We start from the raw sequence: 24,717 nt of genomic DNA, 5'->3' as shown, positions 1-24,717 counted from the left end.
GAAATAAGCCTCTCTGTGGGTGCATGCCTCCTTCCTACGCAGAGACATCTCTGCTCAGCCTGCAAGAATGTGCCCCAGAGACATGCTCCTGCACTGGTTGAGGTTTGTACTCAGGTATCTCCTCCTCCAAGTGGAGGGTGGTTGGCAACAGACTGGGCGTGGCCTCGGAGGCAGCCGGAACACTGGCGTCACAAGCTGCGAGGGTTTGCTTCAGAACAAACCCGGTTGTAAATGAAATCAGGTTCACAGTGTTTCCTTTGACTACTTCTTTTAAGGCCAAAGCTCTGAAATATTACAGTGTAAGATTCTATGAAGCTTGTTTATGTTATTTTGGGAAAAGCCTTGAGTATATTGTTAGTATATATACTTTTCTTTTTAATATCCTCAACTTAATAATTTGGAAGATTGGATTAATTGGATGAATGTATAAATGTGTCTTAATTTTTTTAGCAGAAATCTTTATACAAAATATATAGATAGTGTCTGTGTCATTAATGCTTTCTTGGATCCACGCCCTCCAGAGAGAGCCTTCCCAGAGAGCAAGGGAGGGGGTCTGCACACACAGAGCCCCGTGGACGTCGTGTGCATTGCATGGGGTCATGTTGTGTTCACCTGCGTTGGGCGGTTAGCACGTGCAGCAGAGTGGGTACTGTGTGCCTGTGTTCCCATGTTTGTATGTTTTACACGTATGTGTGTGTGTGTTTATGTGTGTGCGTGTATATATATGTGTGTGTGTGTATATATATATATATATATAAAACCTTCAAAGATAGACCAGGAAAAAGACTACCTCTGTATAATATATGAGTCTTTCTTGGCATTTGAAAAAATTCAACATTAATTATCAATATAGTTATAACCTGCTTTTTTCTTTCTCTGTTACACTTTAGGACCCAAAGTGATCCAGACTTCTGCAGCTAATTTTTCACTAAATAATAGCAAAGAGGTAAGACTGGGTCTAAGGGTCACTAAGAAATGGTCCTGCTTAAAGTGTCATTAAGGTCAAACCCACCCCCCTTACCCGGCAGCTTGCTTCTCGGGCAACACACATTTCTCACTCTACCGTCAGCTGCTGGCCTCTGGGTCCTCGTTTGCTAAAATTACCTTTTCCGCTGTAATAGTTACCTGAGTGCTGAGAAAGGATGGTGATGTTACCTCTTAGGGAGCAGCAATTCATTTCCAAAGGCTGCTTAACTCCTCCTGATTCCTCCCGTGCGCAAGACTTATTAGATTATAAATTCTAACGATGCTCACTTAGGTTTCTGACTCTTTTTTATTATATTTGCCTAAGTTAAGAAGTGGTCTTTATGTCAGGTTTCTAGCAGTAACATTTTTTTTCTAATGATTGTTTGGTATTTCTTGCTTGAACTCTTAAATGAAAAATCCTGTTTCTTTTCTTTTTTAAAAATAAAATGTGCCTTGATTCTTCACCATCTTTAGAGAAAAACAGAGGTCCTTCCACTTGGAAAATTTTGGTTTTCTTTAATAAATGCTAACTTTTGTGAGAGCCCAAACAACTAAGCCTTTTCTTTTTCTGATATCGAAGTATCTTCATCTATAAACTGAAAGCAGTCGTCCCACGTTCTCACTGCCTTGTAAGGTGTGTGGCTTAAATCTGATTATTTGACCCCAATACCCCGCCACCACCCCACCCCCGTCTTCGTTCTCCCAGCTCCCTGCTAGGTTTCCACCTCCGATTCTCAAAAAAGCAAAAGGAGAAAAATGTCCGAAAACTTACCTTTTGGGCCCTTGTTTGACCTATCATCACTTTTTTTTTTTTTTTTTGGCATTTCTTTATTTTCCTTAACTCTCAGATTGAGGATCTATTTGAAGAGGTGCTGCCATAGGGTTTCCTGACCATAGTTTGGTCTTTTAAAATTTCCGTCTCAGGATGTAAGTCCTTTGTTGACACTGAAAATAGCAGCCGTCCCCCGGAACTGACTCACTTCCAAAAGATGGTCCTCACTTCTGAAAGGTTATAGATCATCCTCCAGTTGGTTTCATTGTCTTGGTGGCTTTGGGGCAAGTCTCCGGGCACAGGGAGTTTCCCTGAGGTCTGCCAGAAGCATTAAAACACAAAAACTACCCATTTACCTTCAAATAATGCTTGTCTTTGGAGCTAGGATCGGGCTCCTCAGGCAACTCCTTCTGTGTCCCTTGCTGTTAGACACCAGTATTGTGCTTTTCAGCAGACACTGCAGAAACGCCACTGGCAATGTGGTCCCCTCTAATTTCTCTCTCTAGGGCCGTTAAAGCTGAAAATGACAGATGTCAGTGACATACTAAAAAAAAAATGATTCTTGTGAATATGAAAATATTTGTTGGTGTCCTTTATTATCTTATTATATGTATCATCTTATGCACTTTAATGTTTTCCTCCAAGGTGGCCTTTTCTTGGTATTTAAGTAGGTATATTGTCCCAAGGCTATAGGTAGTGGAGCCTGCCTGCTTTAGAAGTTTTCATGAGAGACAAGTGAATTGCAGCAGAAAGTTAGTCCTTTATTCTTTTGAAAGGCAGAATTTTACTTATATTGACTAAAGGAAAACTACATGTTTCTGTTTCAGAGCTAACACTCCAACCTTTTTTGTAAATGTAGATTTTGTATGTTAAGGCGAGACGTTGGGTAGGCGCAACTGAAGAGATCACGTGGATTTTTTAACTTCTTTTTCTTTCTGCCTCAGCTAAAGCCAGTTCAAGTACTTTCAAACCCGCTGTCTACATATAATCAGCAACTATGGCTGACATGTGTTGTCGAGTTGGATCATTCAAAAGGTACGAAGCCTGACATTGTAGAATGACTTTTTTTTTTGTACAGAGCACCATATTTGAAAGGTTTAAAGAGCTTTAAAATCTTTCAGCAAGCGCTCAAAGATGGATTATAAGGTGGTGATTATTCTTTTTAATACCAGCAAGTTGGGAGCCCCTTAAATGTCCTTCAGGGAAAGTTATGTCGCAGCACTCGGGGAGTACCCGTCAGCCCTCAGGGATACTGGTCATCCTTCGGGATACTGGACATCCTTCGGGATAGCGGGCACCCTTCGGGATACCGGTCATCCTTCGGGATAGCGGTGAAGCCTAGCTCCGTGGCTGCACGGTGTCGGTACTGTGGCTGCAGCCTTTTCCAGTGGGCTTCCGGGAGAGAGTTAAGTCCTGGTGTCCTAAGGCAATGGTTCTGTCCCGCAGGGACACTTGGCAGTGTCTGGAGACCTTGTGACATGGCTGTCACAGCTGGGGACCAGGGGGTGCTGTCAGTATCCAGTGGGTGGAGGCCACGGATGCTGGTAAACATGCTACAGTGACAGGACGAGTTCCTCACAGGAGAGAATTATCTGACCTCAAAACAGCCATGGTGCTGAGGCTGAGAACGCCTGCCCAAAGCACTCACAGTTTATAACGGCCTCGCTCTGTCCACCTAGGGCGACCCGGTCAGGCACCCTCCCTGAGGACCGAGAAGATCCTCCACATCGTTTTCTATGTACTGTGATTTAGAGGAAGCACTTTGGTTGAAAGAATTTGAAAAGATAACCCAATGACTGCAGTAAATTAAGTGAAAAAAACGCGTATTACAAAAAAATTAACCTCTTTTTATAACATTTCAAAAAGCATAAATAAATTTGATATCACTATATATTTGTGTGTCTAGAAAACAGTCTGGAAGGATGGACACAAACATGAAATTATAGTTTCTCTGGTTGTGGCATTATACGTGTTTAATACCATCTTTATATTTTTGGTCTTTGATATGTTTAAACAATGAGCATATAATCAGAAAAATAATGAATTATATAATCAGAAAAAATAAGGAACCTGTTTTTATTTTGGTATGCAGTTAAATTAAAATTTATATGGGAAGTTAAAAAATAGTTTTATTAGCCATGAAATATTTGCCCTTTTGTGAAATGAAACTTGGGGGTGGGTGAGAAACAAGTTCACGGAAGGGCTGGACTTGGCTGGCAAGTGTGAGCTTGGCAGATATGGGGAGGCTGGTGCGTCACAGGACCTTCCCGGGCCGACGCGCAGCCAGGCAGGCACTTCTGCAGGTGTGACGGCCTCTCGTGGTCTCTTAACACTGGATTTCTTTCTTTTGTAGCAACAGCTATTCAGACAAACTTCACCATGACTGTTAAGGTCGATGGTGTAGGTCAGGACGGGACCACCATGTTCGTTCATAATAAAGTTCACAATCGGACGAGGACCCTCACATGTGCAGGGGTGAGTGCATTTGACTGGTCCGTGGTGAGTCATCTTGCTGCGCTCTTACGGAGCTGCTCTCTTAGGTAAAAAAACTGAGTCATACCAATGATGGCATGGAAAACCCATCTGACTGTATACACTGATACCTTGTAAATTCTTATCCGCGTACACACACACATGCACACATATACACATACACACACCCTGGTGCCTGTGTTTACTGCCAGTGTAGCCCCCTGCCTGGTGCATCCACAGATGACTTGACTGGCTGCCTGTCTCACGGGAGGGCGGCCTGCCACTGTCCTGTGGTCTTTCTTGATTGCTGGGGCCTTGGTTTATTTCCAGCTGTGGGATGAACTCCCTGATCCAGTCGGGACGCTGGGACCCAGGCCTCTTGGGAAGAGTGGCGTCCTCTTTTGAGCGTCTACTCCAGGGTGCAGCATGTGGCTCTGGGCTAGGAGACCGATGGTCCACAGTGGGAAAGGAGCCCTCGCTCTAGGTTTTGTTGATGCCGTATTCCGTCAGAACCCCAAGAGTCGGAACCAGATCCTGCTGTAGCAAGGAGGCCCCGTTGGGACCTAACGGGTCGGGGGACAGCATGCGTGGGAGCATCCAAAGGGATTGCGTTTGGTTATAGGATTAGGAAGTGGCCTCGTGGCGGGTACTGTCCATACATGGTCTCATTCCGTCCCCAGAGCAGGCCCACGAGCAGGAACTGTTGTTAGAGCCCCATTTCATAGACGAAGATACTGAGGCTTAGAGAGGTCAAAGCACTTGCCCAAGATGACACGGATCGTGAGGGACGGGACCAGGCCCCCTCCGCCCAGGCACTCTTATTCCGAAGCCTGTGCCCTTAACACCCGCGCACAGCGCCTGGTTAGTAACAGATACTGGACAGTTTTTCCTGGCGAGAAAGAATTCGGAGAGGGAGGCTTCCCGTTCAGAGGCTGGCCGCTGGCTCTGGCCCCTCTGTGTCGACGTCTGCTAGGAGATCCTGAGATGGGTCCGAACCGTCGCCCGAGGGGCCTGGGCTGCAGGAAGGCCGAGCTGACGTTGCGCCCCGCCCAGCACAGTCGTGGCAGCGTCTGCTTGCGCCCTGCGCCGCGGCTCTGCCCTGGCTCGTTGGGTGGACCTGGGCAGCGGAGCCCGGGGAAGCAGCAGAAATGCCCCGACTCTCCCGCGTCCTCCGTTCATCGCCCGTGTGCGCGGGGCTGTGCCAGTTTCTACACTGTATTTTCCTCGTCTGTAAAGCAGGGGGTCACGCCTCCCCTGGGGTTGGCGGCGAGTGGTGAGGACGGAGGTGGGTTAGGAAGGTGAGAGCTCGCGCTGCTCGCGCCGGCGTGAGGGTCCAGGCACCCCCACCGCACTGAATAGACAGGAGGGACGACAGGTGTGCGGTCTGAAGGGACCACTGCACCAGCAGTGGCTTCTCCGTCCCGCGCAGACTGGGCCAGGAGGCCCACCAGTCCCCCGCGCCGTGCTCTTGCCTCTCTTCTGCCTTCTTCCCTGTCCCTTGAATCAGCTCCCTCTCCCCGCCCACTGCCTTCCTGTCTTCTTAAGCCTTCTTACGTGACGCTCAGGTCTGTTTTCCTACCCGACCTCGGGCAGTCCTGGCTTGGAAAGCCTTTGCTCAACGGCAGGGTGACTGCCCAGTTCAGACCCCAGGCTCCAACAAGTGCCACAGGACGGCCTGCTTGTTCTGGGCCGTGGCCAGATTCCTCGTGGCACAGGGAGGGGCCCTCTGTCGGGGCCCGAGGGGCATGCTGGCCCGGCCACTGAGTCCACACCTAAATTCGCACCTGGAGAGTGGGTTTCCTTCCCCTCACCTCTCTGAAATAGAGGAGACCTGAGCAGACCCGATTCTTAATTCTGAAGGGACGAAAGCAAGGGGCTCAGCCGGCCAGTGGGCACACACACCACACACTTCAAGAGATCGCAGGGGACTCTGCGTGGGAACGACAGGCTAGTGGAGGAAAAAAAAAATACATAATCCACTCTGTGCATCATTACAGCAGTTGCAGAAGTGGGCCGAGGAGGAAAGTTAGGCTGAGGGGTCTGATCTGTTGTGTCTTAGCTGACGTGCCTCCTGCACTAGTGTATTTGTGGAAGCGTCAGGTTTGTGTTGCATTAACTTACTTTTTTATGCAGGTGACATTATTAGTTTTAAAATTTATTTTATTGAAATATAGTTGATTTACAATATCGTGTTAATTTCTGCCGTACAGCAAAGTGATTCAGTTATACATATATACATTCTTTTTTATATTCTTTTCCAGTATGGTTTGTCACACGATATTGAGTATAGTTCCCTGTGCTATACAGGAAGACCTTGTTGTTCATCCATTCTATATGTAATAGTTTGCATCTGCTAATCCCAATCCATCCCTCCCCCATTTCCCCTCCCCCCTGGCAGCCACAAGTCTGTTCTCTAGGTAACATATTATTTTGAATTGTATGAAGTAGAAAGGTTCTAATGATTGTAAACCATGTATTATTTGTTTCTAAATATATCCATTTGGTTCTTTCTTTCTAAGAACTGGTTTTGGCTGGCATCTGAATTTTTCTGAGCTTCTGGCAAGTTCCCTGGAGATGATCTCTTGGATCATCTGTTGTTGGAATGTGTTACTTCGTGGGTCAGTTGGTTCAAGAGTGAGTCTTGCTTGCTTTAAAGACACAGATCTTCCTTGTGCATTTGCAGAAATGTGCAGAAATTATTGTGGCTCACCTCAGCTACTTGAATTACACTCAATATACAGTGACTGTGGGATTCAAACACCTGAAGGAACGCATCAAGGAAATGAACTTCACCGTAAGTATACCAGCTGACCACAGCGTTTCCGTGGCTCATTTGTTTAGCTTCCATTCTTTGTGGAATGACTGAAATAAATCACAGCATCGAAATCATGTTATTTTGGACAGGGGAAGACATGTACAGTTCTAAAAACTGTAGAAAAACCATAGTTTCTTACGTATATGGGACCACAATTGCTTAAAGAAACAACATGGAATTGGAAAACCATGGTGTTCTGAGATTTAGGAGAGAGAGTAGCCTTCCAGTTGGGAGGTAATGGAGAAGTTGCCAGGTGTACCCTCCAAGGAAGGCAGGACCCCCTTCTCCAGGCCTGTGAGTGGTCTTCAGACCCTGCCAGACCTCTTGGTGAAGGGTCCCTGCTCTCACGTGCCTGTCTGCCCCGAATCATGCAGCTCTGATGGTTAGACATTCCTGTCTCATGTCCGGCTGAAATCAGCCTCCTTGTTCCTGCCGCTTGTTGGGAGTCAGAATAATCATCAGGGTGACTAGGGACACGGGTGTTAGATCAGCCAGAAGAGCTGGGTTCAGGTCCCAGCACCACCATTTACAGTTTGACACTGTTGTGCCTCTGTTTCCTTATCATAAAATAGCTACCTCATACAGCTGTGACTATTAAAGGAAGGTGCCAGTGGGTTCCTTTTTTAAATTATGCTCTTTTGAGATGTAATTCACAGGCCATAAAAGAAGTCTATTAGTAGTCGCTTCTCATTTCTCCCTCCCCCAGCCCCTGGCAATCACTAATCTGCTTTCTCTCTGTATGGATTTGCTTGTAGTGGACATTTCATATGAATGGAATCATATACTTTGTGCTCTTTTGTGAATGACTTCTTTCACTAAACAGTGTTTTCAAAGTTCATCTGTGCTTTGCTGGTAACAGCACTTCATTCCTCTTTTGCCAAATAATATTTCATTGTACGTGTGTGCTACCTTTTGTGTATCCATTCATCGGTGGATGGGCTTTTGGCTTGTTTCCATTTCTTGGCTATTGTGAATAACGCTGCTATGAACGTTTATACACAGGTTTTTATTTGGACAAAGGGGTCCCCTTTGCCGAGAGGTTGTGGTGTGTGGGAGCCCTCCTGCACCCTTCGGGCCCTCCCACCTCTGCGATTCTCTCTGTTTCCCGGGAGGCCTCTGGAGGTCGGCTGGGCTTGGGGTCATGCCCACCGCCTGCTCGTTGTGTGGGCTTGACAAATGGTAGCCGTTGTTACGGTCTCGCTACTTTTCTTCATGTCCTGTCTCTAGACTGCCCAAAGCGAGTTTGTTTATTCTTCATCTGCCTGATGGCTCCGCAGGTGTTTGAAGAAGGCTGTCTCTGAGCTTTTTCCTTTCCTTCACAAAGCCCCAGGGGTGTGACTTCTGGACCCCTCAGACTCCAGGTTTCCTCCCCATGGCCCCGAGTCAGCCTGGCCGAGAGGGGTGCCCCCCTGGGGAGGGAGCAGGTGGCCCCCCAGGTGCCAGCTCCTCTAGAAGCTGCATCACGTGTCGGACCTCGCGGGCTTATTCTGCTGTTCAGCCTAGTCTCGTTCATCCTGGGCTCCTGTGGTGGGTTTCTCACAGTTCAGACGCTGCTCAGACGCCCCACTCTGCTCCTGAATTTCTTCCCAGTGCTTTCAGCTTCCTCCCCAGTCTCTCCCGATCTTTGAGTTTGAATCTGGATTCTGTTCCTTGTTGTGCGAATGATTTCCTCAAACTCTGTCTTCAGAAGATCTGATTAGCATTCTGCCTGTGTCCTCAGGTTCACGATGCAGAGGTTGAACCCAGATGGGGCCTCAGACAGATGCCGTGAGCTCAGGCACTCTTTGGACTCATCTTATGATAACATCTGTGCTTTAGACTTTGCTGTTTCGCATCCTTCTGATTGGAGAATGCGGAAAGAAAAGAGCACCATGTTTTCCCAGCGAGGGATCGCTCCTTTCTGCCATCTTTATAGGGACGTCATCCCCTACAAGCCCTTTATCAAAGTGCTCAGCAGTTTTCCCCACAGGGTTTACCTCACCCCGGCCCTATTATGTGGGCTTGGGCCACTGTTTTGTTTGTTTTTGATTGTGGTTCTCTCCTTCCAGCTTTTGTATCTATTTACATTTCCTCTTAAACTTATTCCTAAATAATTTGATACATGTTTCAGATAAACCTGGTTCATGTCATTCCGCCCTTGCTGGTCGAAGGCAGGCCATGTGATCTCATCTTAGGGCTCAATAAGGAAGTTGCCGTCAGAGCAGCTCTCCTTGAATGATGCCAACAGCCAGAACTTTGTTTTGATAGCTCTCCTCGGCATCCAGAAAACTGAGACGTAGGACCCTCGGGGTTTGTGAGGGATGTCACCTAAGATTTTTCTCCATTTTTGGTACATTTCTGTATTCCCAGTAACAGCAGAGGGTCTGGCAACAGTTAGGTTTGTAATTGAAGAATAACAGCGTAGCGCTTCACCAAATAAGAAATTCAGATGGCCGACAAACCTTTGAAATGCAAACCAAAACATTAGAGAATACAAGAAGGAATGTCTTTTTTTTAAAGCCTATCAAACTGGCAAATAGTCAAAACACCAACAAGAAAAATCACATCTAGCGTTGGTGAAATGTAAGGACACAAGTTCTCATACAGGTTAATGGGGTGTAAATTGGTTGAACTTTGGGGGCCAGTTTGGCAATGTATCAAAGCCTATATGTGTATGTTCTTTTAGACCTAGTAGTTCTACTTCTAAGAGTTTATTCTAAAGAAATAATTAAAAATGTCCACAAAGGTTTATGTTCAAACATGTTCCTCATAGCAGGAAGTTGGGAGAAATCTGTATTTCAGCAGGAATGTTCTGGTTAAATAAATAAATTAGTTCTTCTGTACCTGTTAAAATAATAAACTGGTCACAAAGTACGATAGATAGCACAAACCACATACTGATTTTTTTTTTAAAAAGAAAAGTACATGAATTAAAAGTGTTAATTAAAATTTTGTATTTTAGAAAACTGAAGACCATCTCTGGGTGGTGGGGTTAATGTTTATTTTCTTTTTTTCCCCTCTATTTTTAATAATGAGCTTTTATTAATTATATTTATCATCAGGAGGGAAAATTATTTGTTTTTAAAAAAAGCAACTGGTATTTGAAAGAGGAAGTCTAAGATACAGTCCAGCCGTTCACTCCGAGAAGTTCAGAGCTACCTGAGAGAGTCACAAGTTCACATTATGCCTACAGCTTGTCTAGAGATGCATTAAGAAATTAGAGAATCTTATGCAAAGTGTTTCTATATGTTTTATAAAATTGCTGTTGAAGGCAATATCCATTATGCTGTGAGCTCTCATCTAAACTTTCAAACAGAATTCCTTTGACCATTTGTTTTAACTCCTTTTATTAGAGAATGAAAGCTGTATAGCTCCTCACATTTCTCTTTTGGTATTAGCTGCTACAAATCTCCGAAAGATGTTTTATGCCGAGTTGTAGTAATTACTAACATCCTGGCATGGGTTGCTGGTATAATTACCCTCTTTCTTTACTGTTTTACCTTTGAAAAATCCTTTAAAATGGTTTCTGTCTAGTCTGGATTTTTATTATAAACTACCTTCATTCCTTTTTGGAAGCAAACGAAGTATAATGAATACAATACATCTTTAGAGTATCTTAGTGATGTTATTACACACCCACCAGAATGGCTGAAATGAAAAAGGCCAAAAAATGTCAAAGTTGACAAGGATGTGGAGCTGCCAGAGCTCTCATACCCTGCTAGTGAAAGTGTAAATTGGTGCAACGGAAATGCATAATATATTGACTAAAAGACTTATATTTAAACCCATAGACTTGGGTCCATTCAGTGACCGCTTTCCTGTTAGGGCGCAGGCACTCACCACTGCTTGACAAGATCCCTGTGGACCGTTGCCCTCCTGGCCCCAGCATCACTGGGCCCGCGGCTGCTGGAGGGCTGCTGTCTATGCTGTCTGTAGTGGAGGGGCTGGGGCCCTGTCCTCTGAGCTTCACGCCTTCTCGGGCTCACTCTAGGGAAAAGGAAGACTTTTCAAACCCTTGGCACCAGTGAACGCCAGATGGAGCTGTGAGGCCGCTCTGGCCTCGGCGGGACACAGAGGTGCTTCTGCTCAGCAGCTGCTGACAAGGGCGGCCTCCTGGAGGGAGCTCCTGGGTGGCAGTGGTTTCCCTACAGCAGGAAGGGCAGGGGAAGGGCCCCAGGAGCAAGTAAGACTGGCCCCACCATCGCGAGGTATTGAGCACCCACCGTGCGGCAGATTCCAGCCCAGGATCCAGTCGGGGAAGCCGGGGTTTAACGTTGTCTTTCTTCTTCACCCCAACTCCTCATCTTTCTCCTCCTTTCCCCTGTGAACTCACATTTTAGAACTACTGGGTTAGCCAAAGAGTTCGTTCGGGTTTTTCCGTAGGATGTTACGGAAAAACCCGAACGAACTCTTTGGCCAACCCTATAAAATGCATATTTTAGGTTTAGCTATTTATGTATTGAGTAAAGCATTGTTTTCTAGTGCTAATTTTTGAAGAGTGCGAGTTGATTATTTTGTGCTCCTCTGACAGAATCCTAAGGCTGAACCCCCCTCCTTCTGGGGAGTCCATGGTTATTTTCTTTTTCTTAAGAGTTACAGTAAAAAATATATATATAAATAAATAAATAAAATAAAAAATAAAAAGAGTTGCAGTCCCTTGAGGGTAAAAAAATACGTACTTTCTTCACTGTTACTTTAAACGTATTTTGTGAGTCTTTTCTTGATGGTAACACTTCTTTTTTCTCTTCTTGATCATGCCTTAAAATCTATAACTAAGACGTGTATTATACTTTTTTCTTTTTGAATATTATGTTCACATCAACACTCCCGCCATCATTTGCTCATAATCACTACTGTGATCGTTTTGTAAATGATACTGTTGTAAAATGTAAACAGTATAGCAATAATCATAATAGCTGTAGTGTTTTGGATTTATAATAGCAGCTATTATTTACTGAATACTTGCTCTTTGCCAGGCACTGCACTAAACTTTTTATATGCATCCTCTTATTTAAATGTTATGATTGTTATGATAATTCTTCAAAGTAGCTATTTTATGGAGGAGAAATCTGAGGTTTAATGAGATTAAGTAAATACGAATCTCTGACTTCACAATTCATATGATCTTAATTACTATGATTTCCACTTTCCCATTCACATCAATTGTTAATAGTTCTGCTTGCATTACAAATTCGTTTGTATGTTTTAGAATTTTATGTAAATGGAATCATACAGTATGTTTGGGTTCTTGCACTCAGTATAATTACTTTGAGACTGATTAATGATGTTGGGTGTATCAGTAGTTCATTCCTTTGTGTTGCTGCGTGACGCTCCCTCGGTGGATATAGCACAGTTAGTTTATCCACTCACCTGCCCATGGATATTTGGATTGTTTCCAGTTTGGGGCTGTTATAAATAAAACTGCTGTGAACTTCTGTGTACAAACCTTTCTATGGACATGTGCTTTCACTTCCCTTGGGTAAATACCTAGGAATGGGGTGCTGAGGCATGTGTCAGGGGTCTGGTTAACTGTTTGGGACGTTGACAGACTGGGTTCAGAGTGGCTGTATTGTCTCACATTCCCATCAGCGGTGTGTGAGGGTCCCAGTTGCTTCACATCCTCATCTCGTCAGCACTCGGTAGGGCAGTCTACTTAGTTTTGGCCGTTCTAATAGGTCTATGTAGTGGTATTGCATTGTGGTTTTGATTTACAATACTTTGAAAATATTGGTCTTCTGGTTTGCCCTTTTTGACAAGAAATCTATCATCCTGTCTTTGTCCTCTGTAACAGTTCTCCGCCCCTCCAGCCCCCTTCTGCCACTTTTTAGGATTTTTCTCTTTTACTTATTTAAGCAGTTTGATTATGGTGTTCCTTGGTATACTTTTCTTCGTATTTCTTGTACTTAGGCTACATTGAGCTTCTTGGATTTGTGAGTTTATAATTTTCAACAAATTTGGGAAAAATTTGGCCAATATTTCTACAAATATTTTTTCTATCCTCCTGCCTTCTTCCCGCCAATAGAAATTTGAGGACTCCAAGTATACATCTACTAGGCCACCTGAAGTTGTCTCACAGCTTACTGATGCTCTGTTCGTTTTTCTCTCTGTCTCATTTTACGCGGATCCTTTTGCCGTCTTCACGTCTGTGCCCTCTGTGACGTCTTTTCTCTCTGTCGCATTTTACGCGGATCCTTTTGCCGTCTTCGCGTCTGTGCCCTCTGTGACGTCTTTTCTCTCTGTCGCATTGTACGCGGATCCTTTTGCCGTCTTCGCGTCTGTGCCCTCTGTGACGTCTTTTCTCTCTGTCGCATTGTACGCGGATCCTTTTGCCGTCTTCGCGTCTGTGCCCTCTGTGACGTCTTTTCTCTCTGTCGCATTTTACGTGGATCCTTTTGCTGTCTTCACGTCTGTGCCCTCTGTGACGTCTAATCTGCTGCTGACCACCCTCCAGGTCTCTGCTCCACGTGTGCAAACTCTCCTCTAGCTTCTTCACGTCCTTATCTACTAATTCTGTCGTCTGCGATTTCTGGGTCAGTTTTGATTGATTAGTTTTTTCTCATCATGTTTGATATTTTCTTGCTTTTTTTACACGTCTGGTATTTTTGATTCAATGTCAGACGTTATTGATTGCTAGAGTTTTGTGTTCTGATAAACATCCTTGAGCTCTGTTCTAGGATGTGGTAATGTTACTTGGAAACAGTGTGTGCTTTTCAGGCCTTGATTTTAAACTTTGCTAGGTGGGACCAAAGCAGCATTGAGTCTAAGGCTAATTTTTCCCCACCACTGAGGTAAGAGTGCTTGGAGTACGTGCTACGATATCCCTCTGACGGTGCATTTTTCTTACTGTTACTGGCCTTCTGTGAGTGCCAGTGATCCTTTCAGGGATTTTCCCCTGGCCTCGGGTGGTTTACTCACTCTCATGCGCGGATCAGGATTCAGAGGAAGACGTGGGGAGGGCGACCTTAGGCAGGTGGCTGGAGCTTGCTCTGTACCTCTGTTAGTACTCCGTCCTGTGAGTCACAGCCGGTGAGCTGTGTCCCTGCACTCACAGCGGTGTGTTTGCGACTCAGAGACCACTGGGCTCTGCTCGGGTTCCCCCAGGGCTTGGGGTGACCAGGGGGTGCACCTGTCCCCCATCAGCTAGAGATTATGGCCCTTCATTGCCTCGTGTCCAGTGTCTTTGTGTGTGTGTGTGTGTGTGTGTGTGTGTGTGTATACATTTAATGTTTGAGGCAAATAAGGTGAATCTGGTGTCTTTAACTCTATCTGTTGCTCTATCTGTTACAATTTTTAAATTGCTCAGATGATTTTAATTCAGTGCATTAAAATGATGGGGCTCCCTAGCCCAGTGCAGCGCCGTGTCCTGGGCTCTGGTGATGAATCTGGCTGGTAACCGAGGTGGGAAGGGCTGCCTTCCACCTGCTGTCAGCACGTGGGGCCTCATCCTTGCTCTGTTAGCCATGCACTTGATATGAGTGAGACTACGCAGCACGAGAACTGACAACCGTCATTCCACAGTATTTTTTTTTGTCTCAGATTCATATCTATACGTTTCACTCAGTCTTTTTTAGAACATCATACTTACATTTTGGCATCGTTTAAAAATCTGTGTCTTTTAATGGAAAGCATGGCTTTTTCTAATAAAGAGATTGACAGCGTTGATCTTTGATATGAGATTTAAAAGCCATATGCTATTACTATTATTATAGAATAATTTATCTGCCAGATTCATCATTAGTATGCCACCATTTAAAGCTATTTTCAACTCTTGGTACAAGGTGTGTGTTCTTTAATATAAAAATAAAATGTACTAAGTGTTAAAGTTTTAGAACATGTAAGAAAGTGTAAGAGAACATTTTAAACTACCTGTAGTCTCACATTTAGACATAACTATTATTAATAATGTGGTGGGGACTTCCCTGGTGGTGCAGTGGTTAAGAATCCGCCTGCCAGTGCAGGGGACACGGGTTCGAGCCCTGGTCCGGGAAGATCCCACATGCCGCGGAGCCACTAAGCCCATGCGCCACAACTACAGAAGCCCACGCACCTAGAGCCCGTGCTCCGCAACAAAGAGTAGCCCCCGCTCGCCGCAACTAGAGAAAGCCCTCGTGCAGCAGTGAAGACCCAGCACAGCCAAAAATAAATAAATAGAAGACATTACAAAAAAAAAATAGTCCATTGTATGGGCACACCATATAAAAAAATAAATAAATAATGTGGTGTACTTCCTTTTAGATGAATTTTTTTTCAAGTTGTTTTCCTGCTTTCCATTTTAGTGGAAGACTTACGACCCTGCATTTTCCCACTTGGAAATTTGGTTCCGATTCGTCTTTGTGGTGCTTACCTTCGTTGTCACTGTAAGTACCACTCACCTAACAGATTATGTCAGAATCCAAACAAGGGCAAAGTTAGTTCATAAATTATGGTTATTAGAGTGCGGGAGATTTACCTGAACCCTGAGACACTCCATCCAGTGGGCCGACCTGATGGTACTAAATATTCTGTATTTCTGCTGGGGTGCTGTGCTGCGAGAATGCTGTGGTATCTTTAGTAAGTAAGCACTGTGTAGTGTCACAGTAATTACAGGTCACTGACTTGTAAGTGAATTCTCATCGGTGTGCAGTGAGAAGTGCCGATTAACCTGTGTGGAAGGGATTCTGCCTCGTTTGAATGACCTTCTCTGAGTGCAGATGCAGCACGTTCTTGGTTTTTTACATTTGGAAAAGTGGACCAGACCTTTCAGTCTTTGGGCTTTTTCAGGAGACTTCAGATGAGGGGCTTTGGACGTGCAGGCTCTCGGCTCATTCGGGATCCGAGGTCTCTGTCCACTGATGCAGCGTGTCTTTGGCGGGTGATAACCCACAGAGGCCCAGCCAGTGAAGGTGGGAAGTTATAAATTGGAGGAAAAGGAAGTGTGCCTGAAGGGTGGTGTCCTGCCGCCGTCAGCTGCCTGCCCTGTGCTGACGCAGAGGGTGTGACGTTTAGGACGTCCGTTCTTAGCAGTGGTGGCCGCTCCACTTGCCACCCAAGGAACTTGTGGCTTCGCAGACTAACTGTATACAGAAGGACACAGGCTCACAGGGGACATGTGAGGAAGGTGCCAGACGGTGGTGATCTGGGTGTGGCTGGAAGGCAGGACATGGCCACAGAGTACCCTGAGAGCTGGGATGGCCAGGGCCTCCCCTGGTGAACTCACTAAAGGAAAGCGGAAAACTGTTTATATTTGGTCAGAAATCCTTGCTGTTCCTTGAAGGATTTTTGTTGCCTGGGATTCTGCCGCCGTACTCTGGGGCCCAGAGAGCTGGTACGCAGGGCCTCATGTTCTCAAACAAGAGAAATGGGCCTGATTCTGACAGATAGACTGGGGGAAATGGTCCATCAGCCCAGGAAGTCCAAATTGCTTAGTCCAAATTATTGGCTTATGTTAGACTGCAGAAAAAAACAAAAAACAAAACGACTCCAGGCTTAAAAATCACAAATTGTATGATGTTTTAGAGTTTAAAGAAACCTCTCTCATGGGCCACTGCCCCTTCAGGGAGGTGTTTGAAAAGAAGCACATCGTCTGACCGTGGTTACATATAAGCCTCATTCCTTGGCTTTTCCTCTGGGAGCCCTGGTGCCTCCCTAGAAGCTGGTGTCATCTGTGAAAGTCGCACCTCTGGGAGCATGTGGCCTGTGCCCCGGGAGGTCCTTCCCTGCGGCTCAGTGGGAGCCGGCCTGGTAGAAACAGCCTGCCCAGGAGGAGGCTGGGGGGCCAGGGGGGTTACGGCCATTATATTCCTCGTCACCTCCTGCCCCTGTGAGAACAGCCGTGCCCGTCTTATCGAGGCTCCTTTGCAGCCATTCACCGTCTTCTCCCAGTTGTCACTGATGGTCTCAGGGTCGTTTCAGCAAGGGGTTGGCTCAGCAGGTCTTGGCTGGCACTGAGACCTTTGATTCAGGAAGACAGACGTAAGGTGATGCTCGGCGGGGTGGGCAGAGATGGTGACTGGGGGCCTGGTCTGGTTCGCAGTGCCTGTTTGCTCACTCCCTCCGGAAGTTTTCCATGCGAGACTGGGGCATCGAGCAGAAGTGGATGTCCGTTCTCCTGCCTCTGCTGCTGCTTTACAACGGTAGGTGCCATGTTTACTTTGGCGCTTTCCCCTTTAACGTTGAAAGCTGGAAGGCATCCTGGAGGTGGCCTGGGGGCCCCTGAAGGAACAGGTGGTAGCGCCCCGTGCGGCCCGAGGGACATTGCTGCAGGACGCGGCGGGCGCCTGCAGCTTTCCCCCTGCCTGGAGGTTAAAACCCGGAAGGGCCGCAGACACCGTCTTGGGACTTGGCTGAGGGTGGCAGCGGTGCTGTCTGCTCCTCGTGCCCTGCTCCAGAAAGCATCTGCTTCCAGAGCTGCGGCGCCGGGACTCCCAGGCCGCGGGGAGGAGGGGCTGGCAGGGGCAGACGGCACTCGGTACTCATTCCTGGAGCAATCTGTTCATTGGCTTTTCGGTTTTTTGAAAAACAAGACAGCCTTTAGTTCACTACCTTCCCCATGGCTCTGGCCGGGGGGAAAGCGAGATCATGAGTTCTGCCCTCACACGGGGACGGGGTGCCCTGCCGGGTGCTGGCAAGTCTGCCTTCCCCAGGCCTGTCTGCCTTTTGCCTTCCAGACCCGTTCTTCCCCCTCTCCTTCCTGGTGAACAGCTGGTTCCCGGGGATGCTGGACGACCTCTTCCAGTCTGTGTTCCTGTGTGCCCTGCTGCTCTTCTGGCTGTGCGTGTACCACGGGATCCGGGTGCAGGTGAGCCGTCAGCACTTCCGGAGGGAGTGGGGGACTCAGTCCTTCTGTGCCAGACTCTGGTGATAATCCTTAGGGTGAACTCGTCCTTGGGAACCTGTCTTCAGCCTCATAGTCAACAGAAGAGTGTGTGCTGTGTGGAAATGATTGGAGTATCTATGATCCGTTGTGGTCTGTGAGGGGGTAATAGTTTGCTAGAATTACTAACTTCTCTATTTCTTTTTTTTTTTTTTTTTTTTAAGGGAGAAAGGAAGTGCTTGACTTTCTATTTGCCTAAATTCTTCATTGTTGGACTATTGTGGTTGGCCTGTGTTACCCTCGGAATATGGCAGACGTGAGTAATTTTATTATGTGTGAAACTTCAGTCTTGGAAAGCATTTAACAAGGTGGACAGACCCAAAGTCGACTGTGTTTTGTGAACTCATCCAGAAGGGAATCTGTCACACAGTGTTTCACAACTTGGTAGTGTGACTTAAACTGAGGGTCCATGTCTGCTTGAATGGCATTAGAGGTGTACACGACTCTTCTAGTCTAAGGTGGAAAACAAAGAAGACCACGTCTTTTCAGATTTCTCCTTCCGAGAGGCAGAGACTCCATTTGTAGGAATGACGCTCAGGTCGGCTCCTGGTTCGCCACTGTCCCCAGATGTTTTACGTTCCTCCTTTGGCTTCTGTCTTTAAACCTTCCCATCCTTATACCAGCTCCCAGGGTTGATCTTTAGTATTTTTGTCCGTCTGTAAAATGGCACCACCGCAGAAGCCTAACGTAGTAACAACCTGGTTCACCCAAGTAGGATTTTCTGCAGAAACTAGTCCCATCTCAGGGGTATGATGTTGGCACCTGGCACAGTAACGGTAGGACTCAGGTCGCGTCTCCGCTTCCCTCTTTCCACCCTCCTGTCGTCTCAGCCCAGTGTCATTTTGAAATGCGCTTCGTAGAAGTTTATATTTACTTTTATTGCTTTCTTTGTGTGCTCATCTATTTCCTGGTGCCCATGTATGCCGTTGAAAAGGTGCCTGGAAAACAGCTCTTAAAATGGAAAGAGAGCTAGTATAGGGATTTTCGTGATGATGAATACTGTACTTCACCATACTGATGACTGTGGACAGTAAGTTAGTAGTGTTGTGCGCATTTCAGTAGGTAATTTGGGATTTCTCATAAATTGAGGATTACTTTTTAAAAATCTCTTACTGTTGGTCAGAAGTAGTTTATGTTAGTAAGTTTTTTAAAAAGCCAAGTGAGAGAACGTATAAAATAAAAAGTAAACTAGTTATTAATCTATGTTGGTTTTTTTTTTATAACATCGTATTTCTAGAATTAATGAATTACATGATCCAATGTACCAGTATCGAGTTGACACAGGAAATTTTCAGGTAAGGATTGTTAACGAAGCCAGAGGAATTTTTTTTTAACCGCTGTCTTAAAAAGTCGCTGAATTTTGTAACTTAAATTGTGGTGTTGATACAAGCTTGCCAACTGGTTATTTGGGAAGGTCCATAGAAAGTTCATGTGTGGTTTAGACCCATCGTCTTCTAGGTGATCTAGTTCAGCCCCTCATTTCACAGAAAAGAAAACCAAGGTCCAGAAAAATTGAGCTCCAGGCCTGGATGCTTTCTTGGACACATAGCGCTGTCTTCCTAAGCAGGGCGGGGAGCCAGGCCCTCATCCCGGGGAGAGACAAGTAGGCGCCACTGCCGTTTATTGAGCACCTCCTACGTTCCAGGCCCCATGCTCGGAGCTTTCCGTGTGTCGTGGGGGCGTTCGCTCGTCTGATGAGCAGGGGCCGGGCTGTCCTCCTGGGGTGAGCTGGCCGCCTGTGCTCGCAGAGGGGTTGAGCCGGGATGAGGAGAGTCAGAGCGGCCAGAGCGTGTTCTTGTGCTGCTCCAGGCTGTGACCTTCAGGGCTCCGGGTCCCTCTTAGAAAGCTCTGGCTTTCCTGCTTACGTCGTCGGAGGGAGAAGCAACGCTGAGACCCTGTTGTCATTCAAGTGCCCGTCTGGTTTCGCTCCAGGGAATGAAGGTTTTCTTCATGGTGGTGGCCGCCATGTACATCTTATACCTTTTGTTCCTGATTGTGCGGGCCTGCTCCGAGCTGCGGCACATGCCTTATGTAGGTAAGCGCTGGTCTCAGACCCCCCTGGTGCAGGGCTGCCCGCGTGGGCGCGGGCCGGGGGGGGACGACGGCCTGACCCGGAGGGCAGACCCAGGGGCTGGAGCAGCGCCTTCAGCCCCAGGGAGCCCAGGGCTGCAGGGGTGACTCTGGGCCATTTGGACAGTGCTTCGGGCCAACGCTGGAGGGAGGCCTGTGGGGTGGAAGCCAGCTGGGGCCCCAGGTGCCAGTGTGGCTGTTGGAGCTGCCTGGATCCTTCTGGAATCGCACCTTACAAAGCGGCAGGGGTGGTTTTCCTTGTCCTTGAATCGGGACAAGTCACCTGATGTCATAGGATCCTTTCCCCCAATCTGTCACAAGCAAATAATAGTGGCCACGGCCTCGCTGGAGACCCTCCTGGCCTCGGGGGAGGTGAGACAGCATTTCTCCTGGGCTTCAGGTACTAACAGGTTTAAAGTCCAGAGGGAAGAAGGGTTTTGTTCAGAAGGTTTGGCTTTATTTTTGTCTTTAAAGATCTCTGGGATTAGTGGAATTTAATTCCAATTTGGTGATTTAATGGGAGTATTTACTTCTTTTTCAGATCTCAGGTTGAAATTTTTGACAGCATTGACTTTTGTAGTGCTTATCATTAGGTAAGAAGACTTTATTTCTTAAAAGAAGCAAAATGTGAGTTTTTATTTTACTGTCCTGAATATCTTTTCTCCCGTTCTATGGGGTTAATTTTAGGGGGCTTCTAGCCAGCTGTATCCACTGGTCTGAGGCCTCCTCCCCCGGCAGGGCCCTGAGCGTGTGGTGGCTGAGGGAGCATGTCTGTTGTTCGCGCCCAGGGGAGAGGAGAGCTTGGCGAAGGCCCGCGGCCCAGCGCTGCTCGAGTTCCCCCCTTGCTCTGACATGTGCCCTCTAAGGCAGCAGAAGCAGTAGAGACAAGTCGGAGAGTTAGGATCCTGGGTGACGTGCTTGGCACCTGGGCTCCTTTTGCTGCCCCAAGGACAGGACGGTAAGCGGGCATCATTGAAGCACACACGCTGCTGCCCGAGGGAAGCGGGCAGGAGATGCCACACAGCAGAGCAGGTACCGAGGACTCTCCCGGGTCCGCGGGCCGGCCTGAGGGAGTGCAGAAAGCCGGGTCTTTGAATGAATTCCAGATAATTGCTTGCTTGTTTTTGGTTTGTCGCTTTCTCCTAAAATCAAAATCCCGAAGGGGAATAACATCTAGTTATCTGCATTTCTTTCTCAGTTGTTTGGATGGCAAATAAGTGGCTGTCAGCCCTTTCCCTGGTGGGAGCCATGCCGGGCTCCGAGTGGCTGGCTTTCCACCCCTGCGCTGGGGTCCCAGCCTTGTTGGCTGGGGGGTCCCGGAGGCATCTGGGTTCATTCACCCGCCCCTGCAGGAGCTGTGTGCATCCCTCACCAAAGCATGTGAACTTGGCATGGTCTTCAAAATGAGCTTGGTTTTATTCAGCATCTAAATTCACCTGAAAACAGAGGTTCATGGGTTGTTACTCAGTCTCTCTTCAGCCCTTGGTACAGCCTCACATGCACACCCTTACCTCCTTCTACACATAAACACCCCTCCCATCCCCTCACACAGCCTCGCCCTCAGGCTGCCCCAGTCCACGGGCTGGGAGCTACTGTCTCCTTGTAGTGACCTCTGTACGTCTGTCTAGAAGTTGTTAACGCTTTTGTGATCTTTCTTCGTCTGAGTTTCGAGGGGATTCATTCGTGCAGCAGGTACCCAGGAAGTGCCCCCACTGGTAACTGGGCAGACGGGTTCCTCGCTGTCACGGCGTTTGTAGTCCAGTGGAGGAGGGCAGTGATAAAAAATTAAAAAATAGCGTAAACGCCGTAATGAAAGCAGAGGGATGGGCGATGGCAGGAGGGCCGTGGCTGCTTTAATGGGGCTCGTGGGCGGCGCCTCTCCGAGCAGGGCGCCTGGGGCCTGAAGTAGGGCCCCGAAGCCTGGGCTCAGGGACAGCGGTGTCGCAGGGCGTGAGGGCGTGAGGGAGGGTGGCCGCCGGGAGGTCAGGGCGCCCCGCAGGCCATGGTGAGGAGTCTGGGTTCTGTTCTCAGTGGCGGGACCCCTTCGCAAGGTTTTAAGCCAGGAGGTGAAGGGACCTGGTTCACATTTTATTAAACAGTCAGTCTGGCTGGAGTGGAGATTGGACCCCAGGGAGGGGAAGTGGGCTCCCCAGTACCAGAACCCTCTGTCGGCACGTGCCTTGGTGGGCAGGTGTCAGACAGGTATGTGGACCACTGCCCAGCGGGGGAAGAGGACAAGGAGAGGCAGACTGTCCCCCGGGTCTGTTGGAGGAGATGGTCCAAAAGGCACAGACTGAGTAAGAGAAGAGGAGGCGCACGTGCCCAGGGACCTGGATTCGAGGCTGTAACAAGGTCTGCGTCGGCATCGGCTGACCTTGTCCCTGGATCTGAGACCAGGAGCCCAGTGGAGGGGCTGTGTGCGCGTGTACGGGTCTGCGTGCAGATGAAATCGTGACTAGGCAGTGAATGTAGCAAGTTATGTGCAGCTAGTGCTGTCTCTCGGTGTGTTTTTATGTATTGTCCACCTCCCTTCTTTTTCAGCATCGTCATCCTTTATTTAAGGTTCGGAGCACAAGTATTACAAGACAATTTTGTAGCTGAACTGTCAACCCACTACCAGAATTATATCCTTTCGTGGAAAGACGTCAGGTGTCAGGCACACACCCCGGTGGAGCGGGTAGCGTTGCAGGCCTGTGAAAGTCAGGAAGAGGCATGCCCTGGGGGCCTCACCCCCGTCCGTGTGAATGAGAGGCCCGGGGGCCCCAGCGCCTGCCCCCGTCCTGCACGCCCCACTCTCCTCTCTGTGGGGCAGGGCCTGGAACGGGTCCACTCACCATCCGAGCCTCGGGTCCGGCCAGGGCTGCCCGCCTTTCCCTGCAGGGCACTGGGGAGAGGCCGAGGCCTGATTCGAGGGTCCCCTCTCCCCAGATGGCATCCCTTACCAACTCCCAGATGTGTCCAGCCGCAGTTGACACCTGTGTCTCTGGGGAGGGCTTGTGAACAGCGGGACCTCCTTCGATTCCCTGGGGCCCCGTTGCCTTGGCAGCAAGCTCCTCTTCTGGATGCGTAATCAGGTCAAGTGTGTGCTTCCCACTCCCGCTTTCAGTGATGCCATCCATCAGGGGAAACCTTGGGGCTCATCCCTCATGTCTTGGGTTCTTTCCGTGGGGCCTCTTCTCTTACTTACATCCTTAGAATCGACACGTGATTTTTCACATTTTTGTGACTGAATTTCACACAAAGCTTTTATCAGATTCTCAAAGGGGTATGTAATCCAGAAAAGATTAAGAAGGACTAGTTTGAGAGTCTGTTTCCAGTTCTTCCTTTTATTCTTGACTCACCCGTATTTATGTGGCCTTCCTGCCCTTTGCGTGTGACTTGCTCTCATCAGGTCCTGCCACCTCCAGAGGCTTCCATGGATAGGAGAGGGCGCGGCTCACCTGTGGTTTTCAGGTGCCCCTGGAAAGTCATTGTAACCTCCGGCCGTGGGCCTGCCCTGTGGTGCCCTGATGTCTGGGTGTGGCCCCCGGGGTCCCGGCTGCTGCTTAGCAGTCCCTGACGGTTGGGGGAGGGCCCGGCTGACGTGTCCAAATAGAGGGTGTCCCAGCTCTGCTGTTTCCCTTGACCAGTGTCACCAGCTGAATTCTTATCTTTCTACGGCTTGTTGAACTTTTACCTCTACACTTTGGCCTTTGTGTATTCGCCCTCGAAGAACGCCCTGTACGGTAAGCCACCGGCCAAGGTCGCTGACCAAGGGAGCTTGGGCAGCAGCTCCGGCCCCGCCTCCCCGGCTCCCTCTTAGCGGAGAGACCCGGCGGGCTCGGATAGTGAGCCCTGAGCCGCACGTGGAGCCCAGCAGGTGCCGTGTCCTTACAGCCCAAGATGCACGAACGGAGTGTGTCCGTGGGTCCTGACACGAGCGTGTCCGTCAGCCCCGCGAAATAGTCTGTCGGAAATGAGTGCTGTGACCATCAAAAGAAAGCCAGACGTACACCCCGCCCCACCTCCCAAAAGAACCAAACCAAAACAGCCCTCTTGCCCCGGGGTGAGAAGGGTGAGAACTCCCTGGAGCCGGGGCGGCGTGTGGCCTGGCAGGGCCACCTGGCTGTCCGTGGAGGGGGCTCTCAGCACGTGCACAGAGGGTCCGGGCGGAGGCGACGGGTGACGGGCTGTGGACCAGCAAGCAGCCTTGCTCAGGCCCGGGGCGCGGTGGGCAGACCAGGTCTCCCGGCCCTGCTCCCAGTGAGGACCTGCGGGACCCTGGGCTGCGGGGAGCCCGCCCGCCGGCTGCTCCGGGCGGCGCTTCCCCCCAGGCTCCCGCTCAGTCTTCCCGCGGCGCCCCCCGGGGATCAGAACGACCTGTCCGGCTCACGCAGGCGGTAAACGGGGAAGCGGGGATTGGAATCCAGCTCTTTCTGACTCCCACCCTTCTTCTAGAACAGCATCCTGCCTCTCTGGGCTGGTGACGTTAAAATGCTTGTTGGTTTTCAGAGTCCCAGCTGAAGGACAATCCCGCCTTCTCCATGCTCAACGACTCGGACGACGACGTGATATACGGGTAAGTCCCCACCTCCGCCGAAGGCTGCCCCGGGGCCAGCGCTCCGCCTGCTTTCGCATGTTTACCGGAGAGGCTGGTGATCATTCTCAGACGATTTCAAAGGTATCGTCCCGTTTCTTTCACCTGGGAGAGTCATGCGATCCCCTGGTTTTCTGTTGTCACGTCACTCAGGCTTAGGTGGGTAGTGTCCCTTCCTGTTGGACACCTGAGTGAGTGGTGACCACAGGAAGAGC

General features: G+C 48.5%; 1 protein-coding gene across 2 annotated transcripts in view; it reads left to right on the top strand.

The window, feature by feature from the left end:
• The window catches only part of TMEM181 (transmembrane protein 181), a 49,792-nt gene that overhangs the window by 21,546 nt on the left and 3,529 nt on the right, over positions 1 to 24,717 (top strand). For both annotated transcript variants that reach the window (XM_068551709.1, XM_068551708.1), the window contains exons 3-16: positions 891 to 946; positions 2,683 to 2,773; positions 4,092 to 4,213; positions 6,894 to 7,004; positions 15,281 to 15,361; positions 17,017 to 17,116; positions 17,651 to 17,781; positions 18,021 to 18,112; positions 19,094 to 19,151; positions 19,789 to 19,891; positions 20,468 to 20,519; positions 22,468 to 22,550; positions 23,562 to 23,651; positions 24,418 to 24,484. In XM_068551709.1, coding sequence (XP_068407810.1) covers positions 891 to 946; positions 2,683 to 2,773; positions 4,092 to 4,213; positions 6,894 to 7,004; positions 15,281 to 15,361; positions 17,017 to 17,116; positions 17,651 to 17,781; positions 18,021 to 18,112; positions 19,094 to 19,151; positions 19,789 to 19,891; positions 20,468 to 20,519; positions 22,468 to 22,550; positions 23,562 to 23,651; positions 24,418 to 24,484 — 1,237 coding nt within the window. The remainder of the gene's footprint in view (positions 1 to 890; positions 947 to 2,682; positions 2,774 to 4,091; positions 4,214 to 6,893; positions 7,005 to 15,280; positions 15,362 to 17,016; positions 17,117 to 17,650; positions 17,782 to 18,020; positions 18,113 to 19,093; positions 19,152 to 19,788; positions 19,892 to 20,467; positions 20,520 to 22,467; positions 22,551 to 23,561; positions 23,652 to 24,417; positions 24,485 to 24,717) is intronic.

This window comes from Eschrichtius robustus, chromosome 9 (genome assembly GCF_028021215.1).
Source record: "Eschrichtius robustus isolate mEscRob2 chromosome 9, mEscRob2.pri, whole genome shotgun sequence".
Lineage (NCBI taxonomy): Eukaryota > Metazoa > Chordata > Mammalia > Artiodactyla > Eschrichtiidae > Eschrichtius > Eschrichtius robustus.
This window is presented reverse-complemented; position numbering and strand designations above follow the sequence as displayed.